Source organism: Canis lupus, chromosome 32, assembly GCF_011100685.1.
Source record: "Canis lupus familiaris isolate Mischka breed German Shepherd chromosome 32, alternate assembly UU_Cfam_GSD_1.0, whole genome shotgun sequence".
Classification (NCBI taxonomy): domain Eukaryota; kingdom Metazoa; phylum Chordata; class Mammalia; order Carnivora; family Canidae; genus Canis; species Canis lupus.
Genome location: NC_049253.1, coordinates 37,214,941 through 37,233,828, shown reverse-complemented (window position 1 = coordinate 37,233,828; position 18,888 = coordinate 37,214,941). Strand labels below are relative to the sequence as shown.

Below are 18,888 nucleotides of genomic sequence, written 5' to 3'. Positions count from 1 at the left end.
GGTAAAGGATCTATACCCTAAAAACTATAGAATGCTTCTGAAAGAAATTGAGGAAGACACAAAGAGATGGAAAAATATTCCATGCTCATGGATTGGCAGAATTAATATTGTGAAAATGTCAATGTTACCCAGAGCAATGTACACGTTTAATGCAATCCCTATCAAAATACCATGGACTTTCTTCAGAGAGTTAGAACAAATTATTTTAAGATTTGTGTGGAATCAGAAAGACCCCTAAGAGCCAGGGGAATTTTAAAAAAGAAAACCATATCTGGGGGCATCACAATGCCAGATTTCAGGTTGTACTACAAAGCTGTGGTCATCAAAACAGTGTGGTACTGGCACAAAAACAGACACATAGATCAGTGGAACAGAATAGAGAATCCAGAAGCGGACCCTGAACTTTATGCTCAACTAATATTCGATAAAGGAGGAAAGACCGTCCAGTGGAAGAAAGACAGTCTCTTCAATAAACGGTGCTGGGAAAATTGGACGTCCACATGCAGAAGAATGAAACTAGACCACTCTCTTGCACCAGATGCAAAGATAAACTCAAAATGGATGAAAGATCTAAATGTGTGACAAGATTCCATCAAAATCCTAGAGGAGAACACAGGCAACACCCTTTTTGAACTCAGCCACAGTAACTTCTTGCAAGATACATCCACGAAGGCAAAAGAAACCAAAGCAAAAATGAACTATTGGGACTTCATCAAGATAAGAAGCTTTTGCACAGCAAAGGATACAGTTAACAAAACCAAAAGACAACCTACAGAATGGGAGAAGATATTTGCAAATGACGTATCAGATAAAGGGCTAGTTTCCAAGATCTATAAAGAACTTATTAAACTCAACACCAAAGAAACAAACAATCCAATCATGAAATGGGCAAAAGACTTGAAGAGAAATCTCACAGAGGAAGACATAGACATGGCCAACATGCACATGAGAAAATGCTCTGCATCACTGGCCATCAGGGAAATACAAATCAAAACCACAATGAGATACCACCTGACACCAGTGAGAATGGGGAAAATTAACAAGGCAGGAAACCACAAATGTTGGAGAGGATGCGGAGAAAAGGGGACCCTCCTGCACTGTTGGTGGGAATGGGAACTGGTGCAGCCACTCTGGAAAACTGTGTGGAGGTTCCTCAAAGAGTTAAAAATAGACCTGCCCTACGGCCCAGCAATTGCACTGCTGGGGATTTACCCCAAAGATACAGATGCAGTGAAACACCGGGACACCTGCACCCCGATGTTTCTAGCAGCAATGGCCACAATAGCCAAACTGTGGAAGGAGCCTCGGTGTCCATCGACAGATGAATGGATACAGAAGATGTGGTTTATGTATACAATGGAATATTCCTCAGCCATTAGAAATGACAAATACCCACCATTTGCTTGGATGTGGATGGAACTGGAGGGTATTATGCTGAGTGAAGTAAGTCAGTCGGAGAAGGACAAACAGTGTATGTTCTCATTCATTTGGGGAATATAAATAATAGTGAAAGGGAATATAAGGGAAGGGAGAAGAAGGTGTGGGAAATATCAGAAAGGGAGACAGAACATAGAGACTCCTAACTCTGGGAAACAAACTAGGGGTAGTGGAAGGGGAGGAGGGCGGGGGTGGGGTGAATGGGTGACGGGCACTGAGGGGGGCACTTGACAGGATGAGCACTAGGTGTTATTCTATATGTTGGTAAATTGAACACCAATAAAAAATAAATTTAGTAAAAAAATAAAAATAAATAAAAATAAAAAAATAAATGGCATCATACAGTACGCGTTCTTCTTCTGTAACTCCTTTCACTCAGCAAGATTATTTTCATTCACTCCTATTGTACATATCAGTAGTTTGTCCTTGTTATTGATGAATTGTAGCCCATTGTACAGATATACTACAGTTTCTTTATCAGCTCATCAGTTGATAGACATTTGGGTTGTTTCCAGTGTATGGCTGTGATAAATAAAGCTGCTATGTATGCACACACACACACACAAGCCTTTACACGGACATACGCTTTCTGTTTTCGTGTGTAAATACTTAGGAATAGAGTGTCTGGCTCATATGGTAGTTATATGCTTAACTTTTTAAGAAACTGCCAAACTGTTTTCCAAAGTATTTGTACTAATGTAACAATGTGTGTACATTCCCACCATGAGTTCCTCAGTGTTCCAGTTGCTGGTAAAAGGCTGGGGAGGTCCTGTGGGATTAGGGAATTAATGAGTGGAAATAACAGAAGGGGTGAGCTGGGAGGTTAGGGGGTGGAGAGAGTGAGGTGCTGGGAAATGAGATTTTAGGAAGTGGCGTGTAGTAGGACTGTATAAAGTGTGGGTGGCTACACCAGGGAGAGGACAAGTCTTTGGAGGTGAAGATATCAAGGAATTGAGAGCTGAAGGGTATTGGATGATTCATCCATGCAGATGTTGAAATCACCAAGATTGATGGTACCATGGTAGTCAGCTAAGTGAGGGAGGGAAAGTGACCAGAAAAATGGTAGTTGGCTGCCATTAGGAGGAACAGAGGGCAAATTATCAGGGGAAATATGCTGGGGCATTTGTATTCACGTATTCAATTTTTTGAATATTATTTTAGATAGAAGACCATATATAATGCATATGTAAAACCTCAAGTAATGGAACATTATCTATTAGGAATTGCAACTGCATGAGTGAGTATCTCTTCGGCTGGGCTACTGATGATAAAATGAGTAATAATAACTACCGGTGATATTAATGATCATGTATGGAGTACACATGTGGTAGACTCTGTACTAAGCTCCTCACATTCACTTCTCCAGGGGCAGCTGGGTGGCTCAATCAATTAAGCATCTGCCTTCAGCTCAGATCATAAGCCTGGAGTCCCAGGATCGAGTCCTTCTTCCGAGTCCTGCATCTGGCTCCCTGCTCAGCGGGGAGACTGCTTCTCCCTCTGCCCTTCCCTCCACCATGTTCTCTCTCGCACTTGCTCTCTCTCTCTGTCTCTCAAATAAATAAATAAAATCTTTTTTAAAAACCCACATTTGGATCCCTGGGTGGCGCAGCGGTTTGGCGCCTGCCTTTGGCCCAGGGCGCGATCCTGGAGACCCAGGATCGAATCCCACATCAGGCTCCCGGTGCATGGAGCCTGCTTCTCCCTCTGCCTGTGTCTCTGCCTCTCTCTCTCTCTCTCTCTCTGTGACTATCATAAATAAATAAAAAAAAAAAATAAAAAAAAAATAAAAAAAAAATAAAAAAAAAATAAAAACCCACATTTACTTCTCACTGCAGTGGTCCCCCACAAAATTGGCACTATTATTTACATTTTAAAACCAGTGAAAGTTGGAGTCAAAGGAAAAAAAAGAACTAGAACATCACCAGTACCTTTTACATACCCTCCGTGCCCCTCCAGTCACTGTCTCCCACCTCTCCCCCAGGGTAACTGTAAGACTGATATTTGTACTTACCATCCCTTGTTTTGGTTTATGGTTTACCTCATATTTACTTCTGCATGGTTTTGCATGTTTTTGAGCAATATAAAAATGTCATCCTGCACCAATTCTCTCTGCAACTTTTCTCTTTTGCTCACTGAATCACTTCCTGATTCATAAGTGTATCAACATTTGTGTTGATTCATGTAGCCATGGTTTGTGCTTCACTGCCTTAAGGTATTCACAGTGGGAACATTCCACAATTTATTTGACCATTCTGCTTGGCATATAATTCCACCTTCTATTATGAAGAATACTGTATGTGTCTCTGAGCATACACCTGTAAGAAGAGTTTCTCTGGGGTCGGTGCCAGACCTTTTTTTTTTAAGAGGAGACAGATTTGAAAACGGCAAAAAGAGCAAAGAAGACACCAACCCATATCCACCCCTGGTGCTGTGTGTGTGGGAGGCCGCAGAGGGAAGAGTGTTGTAGAGTCAGCATACCAAGGCTTCCGTGTTGGAAATCTTTGCCGTGCATCAGGGAGATTGTTACTTGTGGAATCCCTGTGATTCCCAGGGTGACCTTCTGTGGGGCCTAACCTTGCTTTTGATGATCTGTATGGCCTCATACGGATGCAATAGAACTGCAACACAAAAAAATAAGACACAGGGAATTCAGACTTAATATAAAAGAATTGTTTTTGTCAGGTCTATCAGACCTTCTAACCTTATAAGTCATCATCATCATCATCATCTCTGGTCCATTATTCTATTTAATCAGTAAATATTTATTGAGTATCTTAGTGTTAGGCACTTTGTGGAATCTGGTAATACCAGTTATCAACAAGAAAAACCTGTTTCCCCAAGTCAACTAAATGAGCTCGCAAAGCAACTGATGGGGACATTGAAGTCACTGAAGCAGGGTCAGCCCTAGCTTGTGCCTACGTGCCACGTTCTTCCAATACCCCAACCCTCTGAAATCTACCCCATTTTATTTTTTTTTTATTTTTAATTTTTATTTATTTATGATAGTCACACAGAGAGAGAGAGGCAGAGACACAGGCAGAGGGAGAAGCAGGCTCCATGTACCGGGAGCCTGACGTGGGATTCGATCCCGGGTCTCCAGGATCGCGCCCTGGGCCAAAGGCAGGCGCCAAACTGCTGCGCCACCCAGGGATCCCAGTACTTTCAATTAAAAGCAAGGAACGGTCAGATGGACTCTCTTGGGTAAAGCATTGAAATTGTCACTCACACATTCCCATTATTCTTTAACAAACGTGTGTATCAGAAGCTTGGCTAGCAATGAAGATACAGCAGCGAGCAAATACATATGGGCTGTGACTCTGTGGACCCCATAATGGGTGAAGCAGACTTCGACCCAATTTACATTTAATGTCACTTTATTTAAATAAAATAGCAAGGACACCTGGGTGGCACAGCAGTTGAGCGTATGCCTTTGGCCAGGATCAGTCCCATATCGGGCTTCTTGCAGGGAGCCTGCTTCTCCCTCTGCCTATGTCTCTGCCCCTCTTTCTCTCTCATGAATAAATAAATAAATAAAATCTTTTTTAAAAAATGAAAATAAAATAGCAAATCATGGTAAGTACTTTGAAAGAAAAGTGCACAGTGTGATAAGAACAAATGATAAGGGGCACCTGGGTGGCTCAGTGGGTTAAGCATCCCACTGTTTATTTCAGCTTAGGTCATGATCTCAGGACTGTGACATCAAGCCCCACATTAGATTCCATGCTCAGAGTGCAGCCTGCTTAAGACTCTCTCTCCCCCTTGGCCCCTCTCCTTTAATTAATTAATTAGTTAGTTAATTAAATTCTTTTAAAAGAGGAGAACAAATGATAAGGGATCTGACCAAACCTGGAAGGGCAGAGAAAGAGGGTGAACATCCTAGACACTGTGGTGTTTTTGTTTTTTTTGTTTTGTTTTTGTTTTGTTTTGTTTTTTGACACTGTGGTGTTTAAGTGGAGATCTGGAGGATAAATAAGAGTTAAGGCAAAGAAAGGGAGACAGAGGAGGAATGTTCCTGCAGAATGTCCAGCAAAGTCAAGGTCAGGAAACTTTAAATTCGTGATTACTAACTTCAAATTGACCCTCATGGCTCCCCAGCAGTAAACAAAACAGTTCCCTAACCAATGGCTTCACTCTCTTGCACCTCTCAACTATTTTATTCCTTCCCATTCAAATTGCTGTATCTCTCCTGTCCTCACCCTCAGCTGATTATCTTGTGTCCTATTTCACTGAGGAAACTGAATAAATCAGAAGAGAACTCACCCAGGTTCCTACCACCATCTCTCTCCACTCTCTGCACCTGCATGACCATAGCTGTCAGTATGAAGGAATAGATAGTCCTAGCTCCTATTCCAAGCCAGCCACTCTACTTGTGCCCTGGAACCCAAATCCTTTCATCCACTTTATATGGAGCAATTTATTTTTTTTTATATGGAGCAATTTATAAGCCATTCTCCTCTCTCTCTCTCTCTCTGTGAATCACCCCCATCCACATAAAAAACATGTAACTTCTTCCCTCTTAAAAAAATAACCTTTCTTTACTCCACTTTCCCCTCCACACTCATTTTCTCCTTCCTTGTACTTTGAGTAGTCCCTCAAGAGTTGCCTAGATTCACAATTTCTAGTTTAGCACCTTCCATTGTCCCTTGAGCCTCCATTGCAGTGAGACTTCTGCTCTCATCCCTTAACCCAGCTTGATCTTGTCAAGGTCACCAGTGACTGTGTCTTACTGGAACCAGGGGTTGAGTCTCATCTTTATTTTTGCAACAATTAACAGTTGTTCAGTCTCCTCCTTGAAACACTTTCTTCACTCAGCTGCAGTGTTATGCTCTGTAGGCTTTTCTTCTACCCACTGGTTTTTCCTCACTCTTTGCTCTGAAGGTTCCTTTTCTTTTCCATTGCCTTTGAATTTACAGCACCCTGAGTGCCATGCTGGAACTGTCTCTTCTATCTCTATTTTCACATGGTGTTCTCATTCATTCGTTCTCAAGATTTTAAATACAAAAGAGCACCTTCGGCCCAGGGCTGAACCTCTCACATCCAGACTTGTGCATCAGATTGACACACCTCTCTCCACCTGGCCCTCCTATGGGCCTCCCAAGTTGAGCATGCCTGTTGCTGAATCCCTCATCTTCCTCCACCAAACCTAGTCTTCCTGCATTTTTCCCATCTCAAGTAAGGGTGGCTCCAACTTCCTAGTTTTCCTCTCACTGAGGCCTTCGGTGACCGCCATATTTAAAATTTCCAAGTTGAGCCTCTTCCTGCTAATTCCTGCTAATTCTCTGCCTTATATTTCTCTTCATCACTTGTTTCCTTATAGTGTATATATTTTTTAACATATATTAACCAACTCCCTATTGGAACATAATATCCCTGAGGTCATATGTGTTTCTACTTTGTTCACAGATGAATTCCCATTACTAGACTAATAACTATCACATAATAAAAGCACAGTGAATATCTGTTGAAGAGTGAGTCCCAACGCAGTAGAAATATGGGGTGGAGAACATGTTAAGATACTTACAAAAGGCCAGCATAGCTGGAGGAGCTCATATGTGCCAGAGTCTGGGAAGAAAAGAGCAGATTCAAAAGACCTAGAAAGAAGGCCAGTGAGGCTGCAAAAGGAGTGAGGCAAGAGAGTATTGTTTAGCAATGTCTTGAACACTGGGACATAGGATAAATAAGTTTGGATCTGGGAGCCTGCAGATCTGGGAAGGAGAAGTCTAGGCAGGGCACCATGGCAGTGAGCCCTTCAGCAATTAAAGAGCAGTCTTGGGGGCCATCAGAATGAAATGGCTAGGAAAAGCAAAGAGCACAAAAGAGATCTAAAGATGAATTAGATTATTTCTGCTCAAAAGAGCAAGTTAACCTCATAATGATCCAAATTAGTAAAATTCCTCTCCTCCACACATCTCTTTATTCAGTGATTATTTAGCACCTGCAACAAAGTGCTGTTCACAATCCTTAGTAGGGTGGGAAGGGAAGACAGCTTGAAGTTTACAAAGTTGACCTTGCTCTCAAGGAGCTCTTGTTTCTCCTGCATTTAGATTCCTGATCCCCATTGCGTTCCAGCAGACCAACCGCCCTGTACCAGTTGTGTATTCTCTCAATACTGAATTTCAGCTCTGCAATAATGAGAAGGTATTCCTAATGGATCCCAATACATCTGATATGTCACTGGCAGAAATGGATTACAAAGGGGCCTTCTCAAAAGGTAAGTTGTTTCCTTTGCCTGCAGAAAGAGACTCCAGCTGGGCTTGAGATGCTTTAGGACAGGTCTCTGGATTAGCATCTTTGCTCATTGACTTTCAGGCTACTCACCAGTGAAGATTCCCCTGGGCTTGGTTCTAGGATAGCCAAGGTTTAGTCAAGGATCCTTCCTTCATGTTGTCTCAAAATAAGATCACACATTTGGTACTATAATGACTGGCAGTGTGGTACTGTGGAAAAACACTGGTCTGAGTAGTAAGAAGACTAGGATTTCCAGCCAGATTCTAACACACCTCTGACTTTGGGTGAGGTGCTTTATCTCTCGGTTACTCAGAGAGATTGCACCATGACCTCCACTACCTGCCAACCTCGAGGTTGCCAAATGTCTACATGTCGTCCATCGTGCTTTCTCTACTAGAAATCCAGGTCCTCTGCCCCTCCTCACCCCAAACATGGTTTCCTAGATGTTTCAAAGGGATAGCCCTTTCTTCTCCTTCATTCTCTGCTTAATTGTTAACTGCCTCAAAGAGGCTTCCCCTGACCACACCAGACAATTGAACCTAGGCCTCCATATTTTTCACTTTCACAGAACATTATTCATTTTTTATAGTACTTCTCAGAATTTTTAATGTTATATGATATATATTACATATTTATTTACTTGTTGCCTATTTCTACTGCTAGACTATGAGTTCCATGAGAGTAGAGATTGTGATCAGATATCAAATTTGCGCACTAGACTACCGGTGCCTAAGTGAGTGATAAATATTTATTCATTGAATAAATGAATTAGCCAGTAATCTGCCTTTCATCTCTCAGTGGTCCCTTTTGCCTTTTTCTTCCTTTTAACCTTCGGATGTCATCATATCTTAGTTTTTTTTCGCATCCTAAAAACACACTCAAGTCCTGACTATAACAGAAAACAAAGCATCCCTCAACCTTAACTCCCCATCAATCTTCAGTGTTTTCTCCTTTTCTTTTCTCTTGGAAACTTCTTCAAGGAGTGAATGGTGAGCACACACTGTCTCTATGGCCCTTCTTCTCTGTCCCTCTGTTATAGGCTGAGTTTGTCCTACCTTGCACAGCTCAGAACTCTCTTTTGTCAATGGCACCAAATTTGTGGATTTGACACTTATTTCCTGTGGGGTTTCCTTTGCACCAGCCTCACCTGACACCGTTTTGCTTCTCTGGCCACTTCTCACTCTCCTACCCTGGGTCTTTGTCCTCTGCTGCATCCATGTTGTTATCCCGAGGTTCCATGCTTGGTTCCTTCTGGTCCTGTTCTGGTGCTACCTCTGGTCATCCCTGTGGCTTGGCCCATCCCTTTGCTCTGAACTTCCTTTTTTTTTTAAGATTTTATTTATTTATTTTTATTTATTTATTCATGAGAGACACCGAGAGAGAGGCAGAGACACAGGCAGAGGGAGCCTGATGTGGGACCCAATCCCAGGATCCCAAGATCCCAGGGTCACGAGCTAAGGCAAAGGCAGATGCTCAATCACTGAGCCACCCAGGTGCCCCTGTCTCAGCTTCCTATTCTCCTACTACTCCACAGCCATTCCTTAACAGTTGTCCTTATCCCTGATCTCTCTGAACTTCGTTTCTACATTTCCACATGTGGATCTGGAACTACCACACTGCTTCAAAATGGATGTCTTTCAGACACCTAGAAGTCTAGAATAGGACTTCATCTCCTTACCACATCTGCTGCCACATTGACTGCGTCATCAAACTCCAGGTGCCACAGGCAAAAACCTCAGGATTATCTTCCACTTCTCCTGTGCCTCCTGTCTATCATTAAGATCAGTGGAATCTGACTCCCAGACATTTCTTGACTTCATCCCTTGTTTCACAGCTATGTTTTAGATATCTATCTCTCACAGAGTGTTAGCATAGCCCCCTTCCCAATCTCTGTGACTCCAGTCTCTTTGTCTTTCCTTCATTCATGTTTCTGAAGCCCCGATGTGTTGATATTACACACCTTCCAGTGTTCCCCATTTCTTACACACTGAAGTCCAGGCTCCCCAGCACGCTTAGCCTATCTTCCCAGGAGTCTCTCCTGCCAGAGCCTCTCAACATCCTCCTCTCTTAGTCACACTGATCTATTCAGTGCCACATAGCAAATGCTCTGGATGAGCATTTGGAGTCAGAAAGATTTGTGCTCAAATTCTCATCCTCCCATGTCACAGATATGAAACCGTGGACTCGTCATTTAAAATGAAGATAATAATTGAACCTATCTCTTGGGCTCTTGGGAAGAATAAATAAGATAGTATAAGTAAAGAAAGTGCCATAGCAGGCACTAAGGAGACAGCAGCTACACCAGGACTCATGCCCTTCCAGCATTCAGTATTTCATACATGGACTCTCTTTTGCCTAGAACTCTCTCCCCAGTCTCCTACCTCAAATCCTCAAATACCTACTCATGTTTTAGGATATTGCTCAAACATGATCTTCTCTTTAAATCTTTCCACAGGCAGATCTCTGTGCTCAGCTCTATGCTCACGTGACATTATGTACCTTCCTGTATTGCAGTTTATAACAGTACAGTCTGTGATAAGGGTGGGTTTTAGAGCCCATGTCCCTTGACTTTGAATTCCACCACCACCACTTACTAGCTTTGTGACCTTCAACGAGTCATTTAACCAGTGTTTCAACTTCCTCATCTATAAAACTGTGATCACTACACGAGTTCTTATATGGAAAGAATTTAGTACAGTACCTAACAAATAATAAGAGTTTGATTAATATTAGCAATCGGTTACGTTTTATTTCTGCCCTCTCAGCTGTATCCCCTATGTACAACGGGATCCCTGCCACACCTTAAATGCTTAATTAATGTGTGTTGACTAAAAGAAGCTATAAATGAATGAAGGAGTATTTTAAGGGCACCTGGAGTCATAGAGCTCTTCATAGAGAGGTAGTTTTGACCCTAAGGGAATGTGTAAAATCTTTTCTACCTTTGACATTTCTTTCTTTTTAATCTTAAAGTCTGACCTAATTAATGCCTCTCACTCTTTCCAGGTCAAATCCTTTATGGCCGAGTACTTTGGAATCCAGAACAAAACTTGAATTCTGCTTACAAACTGCAGCTGGAGAAAGTCTATCTTTGTACCGGCAAGGACGGTTATGTGCCTTTCTTTGACCCCACGGGGACAATCTACAATGAAGGGCCACAGTATGGATGCATTCAGCCAAACAAACACCTGAAACACAGATTTCTGCTGCTGGTATGCTGTTGGTGTTAAACACCTGACACTTAAGTTGATTTCCTTAGCTATGGATTCTGCCTAAAGCCGACGGAACCCTACTCTTGATGATATTCTCTCTATACATATTGCTGTTGTTGTTTCTCTCTGATCAGCTAAATGTTAGTACATACTACCAAGTGTGATGTTATGGTGAGTAACAAGACAAGCTATCATTAACATCTCAGGAAAAGGAAAGTCGAGGTCAGTGTTTCTCAGAGTATGGACCAGCGACCCCTGAATATATCCCTGAATCTCTTTGATGTCGAAACTACTTTCATAATAATATAATGAGATCTTGCTTTTTTTCATACCAATTCCCTCATGAGATATGGTTTCATATTTCACATTGTAACTAATCTTTCAAAAATACCGCTTACTGAGTTTTATTTAGTATCAGAAGAGAATATCCACAATTATCTGAAAAAGCTATGAAAACATTTTTCCCTTTTTCTTTTTTTTCCTTTTTCAACTACATATCTGTGTGAGGCCAGATTTTATTCATATACTTCAGCCAAACTAACATAACACAACTGATTCAATAAAGAAGTTATGAGAATCTAGTTCTTTTCCAGAGATTTGCAAAAAATATAAAACAATGCCAGCTCTCTTTGAGGAGGAGCAGATAGATACAGGTATCTTCTCTAAAAAAAAAGTTACTTATGTTAATATGCAATGGGTTTTTCATCGCCACTTTAAAATGAATTAGTGAATATGTGTTCTAATTTCTCAGTGTTAGTTTTAATAGAGTAAATATTGTAGATATTGATAGATAGAAACCATATAAACAAAAGACTTTTGGAGCCCTTGATTTTTAAGTGTGTAAGGGGTCATGAGACCAAATGGCTTAAGAATTATGCCACTCTTTGAGCTTTGGGATCACAGAAGCCACCAAATGTCTTTCCTTGAAGGAGAGCAGTGGGTGCCCAGAGGTTGACTTAAGGGAAGGGCTTCCATAGCATGTACTCTCCTGACCCAACCCAAGGTAATTTTCTCTTCCCGGTGACTGCCACCTGCCAGGGCAGTGGTTCCATCTTTCTAAACCTTGCGTTTCATTTTTCTGAAATTCCAGGACCGCAGCCAGCCCGAAGTAACTGATAAGTACTTCCATGATGTGCCCTTTGAGGCCCACTTTGCTTCCGAGTTGCCTGATTTCCATGTGGTCAGTAGCATGCCAGGTGTAGACGGATTTACTCTGAAAGTAGATGCACTCTATAAGGTGAGTATGGTGAGAAGAGGAGAAGCATAGGACTAAAGCCACTTTAAAAGTTATAGTAAAAAAAGATGAAATTATCTCTGGACTCTTAGTCTCTTTTTATAGCATTCTTGCTGGTGGGTCTTTTTTTATTGGTGTTAAGCTTATCATTCACACACCCCCAATTTTTTTAAGATTTTATTTATTTATTTGAGAGAGAGCGCGCGCGCACAAGCAGTGGGGAGGGACAAAGGGAGAGGAAGAAAGAGAATCTTTTTTTTTTTTTTTAAGATTTTATTTATTTACTCATGAGAAACACACACACACAGAGAGAGAGGCAGAGACACAGGCAGAGGGAGAAGCAGGCTCCATGCAAGGAGCCCGATGTGGGATTCGATCCCAGGTCTCCAGGATCACTCCCTGGACTGAAGACTGCACTAAACTGCTGAACTACCTGGGCTGCCCAAAGAGAGAGAATCTTAATCAGACTCATCAGACTCCCCGCTGAGTGTGGAGCCAGACATGGAGCTCAGTCTCACAATTCTGAGATCCTGATATAAAATGAAACCAAGAGTCAGATGCTTAACTGACTATATACCACCAAGCACCCTCGTTTACCCAAAATTTTCACCATATATCCCAATAGATCACAGCAAGAATAAAATTCATTTGCTTCCAGTCATTTGTCATTGTGTGTATCAGGGACGCATATGGTACTCTAGTTTTTCCTAAACTCTTTTATGTTGCCTACCTTTTTTGGCTCTCTGCTGTACCAGCTGATTTTCACAGCCATGTGGAAAACATTTCACAAAATCATAAATACAGTACAGCAATTTAGAATGACAAGAATTACTGGTATTTGATGAACAGAAATACTCTAAATCCAGGATTAAACATGAACTTCCTGGGCAGCCCGGGTGTCTCTGCCTCTCTCTCTCTCTCTCTCTCTTTCTCTGTGTGTGTGTGTGTCTCTCATGAATAAATAAATAAAATCTTTTTTAAAATAAATAAATAAAAAATAAACATGAACTTCCTAAATCAAATTCCACTTTTCTCTGTCTTCAAGTAGTAGTCCGTGACTTTGGATTTCAGAACCATCACTATTCCTTAGAAGTTAGTTCAAAACCATGGATGGTTTCAATGGGGGCACATGAAATGGCAGTAAAATACTTGATAATTTCATTGGTCAGGGGCTGATCCAGGAAGTGTTCGGATTTAGGAAATTTTTGTCATGTATCTGCATATTATGCACAGAGTAGGTATTTTGTGGATATGTGTTGAATGACTCTAGTTTAACTGAAGCTTATCAGTAAATAGTAAGTTAGGGACACCTGGGTAGCTCAGCGGTTGAACATCTGCCTTCGGCTTAGGGTGTGATTCCAGGGTCTGGGATCAAGTCCTGTATCGGGCTCCTTGTGGGAAGCCTGCTTCTCCCTCTGCCTGTGTCTCTGCCTCTCTCTGTGTGTCTCTCGTGAATAAATAAATAAAACCTTAAAAAAAATGTTAAGTTAGCATAACAAACAGTTGAAGGTCACTAAGAATAAATATAGTTATTAATTTGGTTACTTCACTGCAATCAATAAAGACTGACGATCATAAGTATTTACTTAGCTAAAGAGCCCATGAAAGATAAATTCTTAGGGCTATTCCATACACAGATAGGGAAACAGAAAAGAATGTGAATATCTGGCTCAAGATGACCCTAATTTGGAAATAAAGTAGAACCTATAATATTTGGTTCAACTCTTGACAAGCAGACACCAGTAACTGCTAATGCTTTTGTTGAAACCGTTTATCAAGGTTTGTGATGGCAGTTGTCTTTCCATTTCCTTTCTTAAGTGGTCTGTGGGCAACAATGACATGTCTGGTTTGTGTCTCTGTCTCCATCCCCCGGCAGGTGGAAGCAGGACACCAATGGTATCTTCAGGTGATCTACATCATTGGCCCTGACACCATCTCAGGGCCCCGGGTCCAGCGCTCTCTCACAGCGTCTCTGAGGCGCAACCGAAGGGACCTGGTGGACCCCAGTGGCCGGCTGACCCTTGATGACTCCCTCATCTATGACAATGAAGGAGACCAAGTCAAGAATGGCACCAACATGAAATCCCTGAATCTTGAGATGCAAGAGCCAGTTGTGGCTGCTTCTCTATCCCAAACTGGGGCATCTATCGGCAGTGCCCTAGCTGCTATCATGCTCCTGCTTCTGGTGTTTTTGGTGGCTTGTTTCATCACCAGGAAATGCCAGAAGCAGAGGAAGAAACCACCCATGGAGGACATTTTGGAGGAATACCCTCTGAACACCAAGGTGGATGTGCCCAAGAGGAGCATGGACAAGGTGGAGAAGAACTTCAACAGACACTACTGCACCGTGCGGAATGTCAACATACTAAGTGCAACTGGGGGGGCTTATGGGTTTAAAGGTACTAATGTAAAAAAATTGAATTTGGAGGTCAGAGTTCACAACAATTTGCAAGATGGAACAGAAGTTTAATGGAGGAGACCCATATGTATTTTTTTCTAAGAGCATTTTTATAAAACAAGGGGAAAATACTGGTATTTTTATAACCTTACCGTTTAAAAAGGGAAAACTATAGCTTTGAGTGACAGAAGGCACACATCACATGCATCAGCTCACAACTGAGCTACCTCATTAAACAAAGAACCACTGAGACCCAGAGTTCTGGAGCAGAGTTCTTTCAGTAGTGCCAGCAGCTGCAGACTGCTCCTTCTATAAGGCTGGTCTTAGAAAGCATGTATTTCAGTATCGGGCAGGGGTTAGACTTTCCAACTAGCTGTTGGAGTTCAGCAGACATGGGGATGTACAGCAGCAGATCTCCTGGGCTGGGGTTGGGGGTGGTTCAGGGCCATTGGTTTCCTCCCCCACCTCCAGCTTTCTGAGACTGGGGCTTTTCCTGGGCCTCCTGACTGCAGAATTCAGATTGCTGACACTCCCAAATCCTTTCAAAATTCTGCTACTCCGCACAACCTATATATTTGCTTATTGTATCTGCTTCACAGCTTGCATTCCATGGCCTCCAGCTGTCCTTTGCATTTCCAGAGCCTTTTCACCTGGGGGTTTCAAAGTGCTCTGGATGAGAGCATTGTCCTACAACTTGCAAGAAAAAGCACACACCTCCCCTGCTAGATGTCTAGCAGATGCACAGCAGAACCCCCTTTTACAGAAGGGCAGACTGAAACCCAGAGAGAGGAGGGGCCTGACCAGCACCTGGAATATTAGTGATGCACGGCCCCCTAGGCCTAGGAGAATGTTCTCATGCCCAACTGGTTTACACTACACTTGGGAAGCATCGGGACATCCTCCCTGACAAAGAATGATGCAGAACAAGATCAGGGCAGCTGGCCGTTTTATTCCACGTTGCTGTGGGTGCTTAAAAACCCAGCACAGTTTCCTGCTATCCCAGGCTTTGCCCAGTCTAATAAGACAAACCTGTGTAGCTGTGAGTTTTTTATTTTGCTAGGGTTTCAGAAAAATAAGTGATTCATTTGAATAAAGCCAATTAGGAGAAAGCCCCACTCAGAGTGAAATCTGAGTTAATAGATGCCAACTAGTACTCACAATAGATAAAGAACCGATGCTCACAGTGTTTAAAGGCACCGGTCCCAGGACAGGTTTTCAGGGATTTCTCCTTTCGGGGGTTCTTTTCGGGTAGCTCAGGCATTTATTTTACCACATCCGCATATGACGAGGCTGTAAACACATGGCTTTAAAATGATTTAGTGTTCAAATAGCAGCTTCAGAATTTTATATGAAATGCACACACAGCTTGCCTTTGTGTTTCTTTTTTGTTCTTACCAAAAAGGCAAAAACACAAGCATGCGTGTTCTGTTGCTTTGAAATAAAGGCACAATTTCATTACTGAGGAATAAAAGACATGTTCTCTTCCTGACACATGGCACACCATAACCACTGAGCAAACAGCAGAACGTTCACATTGTGTAATACTTGTGTCAGAATGACCCAAGCTCTTGGAGAACATTCCACACTGCGCTTTGGTTCTAAAAGCTAGAATGAATGAGCCACGAGAGGCCTTTGACATCTCTACCAGACTCCAAGCTCTCAAGAAAAGGCCTTGGGGGTGCGCCTTTGGTTCTTTAGCGGTGCCTTGCACAGAACGAGCACTCCAGAAATATTTAAGTAAATAGATGAATGGTGTCATGGGTGAAAGGGGAGGTGAAAGACGATGGTGGCAAGATCACAAGGGCAGGTAGGGAAAAAAACACCCCAAAACTGCCTCTTCTGCTTGGATTCTGAAGTAGCCTCATTGCAACAAAGAAGCACTGCTGGATGTAGGGGGAGTCTAGCAGCAGTCTTAGGATGGATGAACAGAAAAATCATCAGAATGTATTAGAGGAAGTTGAAACTGTGACTCAGCTCCAGCGCAGGACATTTGGAGGAAAGTCTGACTCCTCATTCTGAGGTGAGTGAGGTTTTCAGAAAAAGAAAGGGGTGAGCCCAGAACCTGAAACTCCTCTGACTGGTCACTGGCTCCTTAAGGTCAGCTTGGGCGGTGTGGGGCAGAACTTCTGTGTGAGCCTCAGGAACATCCAGAATTGGTGTCTCGTAGCTGGGAAACTCATCAGCCCAGTGTGAAGTCTTCTCCAGAACGACCTAGAAGGTTCATGCTAATTGTGCAAGAAAGGAATGGAAGCCCATCTTTGTGGAGCAACTTCTGATCTGGCCTGTTCTGTGTAACTGTTCCTACTTGCCAGAAGGCTTAGACGATAGAGCAGCACTATTTCGTTTGCTCAGATATTCCTGGACATCCCTCCAGGCCTGATTAGGACACGTGCATGGGGAGAGTACAGACATGAGCAGACTGTGTAGACACAGAGACCAAGAGGCCTCCAAGTGCTCTTAGCAGCCTCCACGTATTGGTGTTGAGTGACAAGGACAGCATCCTGGGAGGACTCTGAGACTGTGAGCTCTGAGTGAAAGGAAAGTCTGGAAGTACTCCCCACCCCTTCCGTTCCAACACTTCCCCTCACTGCAGCCGTGTTCTCGAATGCCGGCAATCTCTACCGGGGGCACACACAAAATAGAAAGTGCTCAGAGATGTGAAGTTGGGATGTGCTCCTTTGATACAGGTTTTCAGCTTGTTGATGTTTTCTATTTCAGAGTAGAAATCCAATAACTTGGTGACCCATACGGGATTATATTTCAGTTACAGCCCTCCTTTCAATTTCTCTTAGCTTGCTCACTAATGCCTTGTGTGTGTTTTACTGATTTTCTATATCATGCCCTTAGATGAGAAGGAACAGAAAGCCCTCAGGGGTTGCTATTTGGTCTCCCACACTGGCTGTGAAAGGTTGAAAGAGAGAAGGTTATACCTTTTGTCTGCCTTGCTTTCAAGGTCCCCAGGCCTCCGGGAGGCCACCTGCAGATACCTGCTGCTGGGTGTGGAAGTCGTGTCAGAATGTGTTTGCACAGTCTTAGGACATTCAGTCTCAGTGTCCTGTAGGTGTTTGTTGTTCTTGGATACAACACACATGCTCAGACAGAGTGAAACATTTGTGGTGCTGTCAACCTGATTTCTTGACTCAAGTGATCTTTGTATTTCTAATACTAATCTGTGTGTTATGAATTTCTGAATTCTCCAATAGCATATGCCACTATATAAATTTGTATTGATAAATGACGGTCTGATTGCATTTTTTTCCATACTCTTTTTAGATGACTCCTCTCATTAACATAAGACTTCACCTTTGAGATGGCAAAAGCATTCCAAAATTTGAGGCTGAGTTCTTTGGTGAAAACTTGCCTGAGGGATTGACTCTGAGACACACACTGACCATGCTAAGAGCCAGAGGAAGAAGAAAGTACACAACCCCAGATCATCCTAGCTCAGCTTCTGCAGTCGGTCGAAACCCTAGTATGAAGAGGACTAATACAAATCTCCACGCACAATACAATAAGATGATTACTTATGCTGTATTTATTACCATCAAACCCTCTTAGAACCCTTGATGTAGTGTGAAAATGGCTAGGTCCTTTTATGCACCATGAACGTTCGTCAATGTTTGTCTCCCTAACTCACCCTGGAGAGATGACCAAGGCTCAGATAAGTTGATTGGCATGTGAAGAGGCAATGGCAGAGTCAGAAAGCAACTGAGCCCTGTCTTGGCATTCTGGGAGTCTGTGCATTTGTGTCTCTGTCCCCTCAGGGGAGCTACTTTATATGAAAAAACAAAAATATTGCCAATGACAGTGAGCAGCAGAGCTCTGTTGGCACCTTTTCATGGCACATTTGCAATCTCAGCAAGACCTGAGAAAGCATGTTTTCATAAAATCCGGGGAAAGGAGGCCACTACCCTGCCTAGGATTTCCTTAGGTACTACTGAGACTTTGTGTAACCCTCACTTCCTGGAGGTTTCCTGTGATTGTCCTTTGCCTAACAGCGGAGCTCTAAGCCCTAGTGCACATTTCTCTCTGGCCCATAGAGAAGGTCTATCAGGAAGCAATTTCTGAATCATTAAGATTGACTATGAAAATGCTCCCTGAGACCTGCAATTTCACAGGCATAAAACTTAGAAAACTTGGGGGTAAGTGGCAAAAAAAATGAGTTCTCATTTAGAGCTTGCAATACCTCACAGATGAAGGTTTTGAAGAAACGTGGGAACAGGAGAGGGAGATACTGAGATGCTGAGAATAACTCAGCAGGTTCAGCCTCATATAATCGTTGGTTTTGTTGGTTAAAAAATAGTTTAGTATCAGTTGTTTTAGATCTCTCAGCCTAATACTAAAATGCCACAATTGTGTAATATCTAGCCCCAAAGAGCCCG

General features: G+C 42.6%; 1 protein-coding gene across 1 annotated transcript in view; it reads left to right on the top strand.

Moving 5' to 3' along the window:
• Positions 1-17,744, top strand: part of FRAS1 (Fraser extracellular matrix complex subunit 1) — a 434,689-nt gene extending 416,945 nt beyond the window's left edge. The window contains 4 exon segments of the mRNA XM_038582341.1: positions 7,482-7,648; positions 10,669-10,874; positions 11,965-12,111; positions 13,985-17,744. Coding sequence (XP_038438269.1) covers positions 7,482-7,648; positions 10,669-10,874; positions 11,965-12,111; positions 13,985-14,578 — 1,114 coding nt within the window. The 3' untranslated portion in view covers positions 14,579-17,744.
• The last annotated feature ends 1,144 nt before the right edge of the window (positions 17,745-18,888 follow it).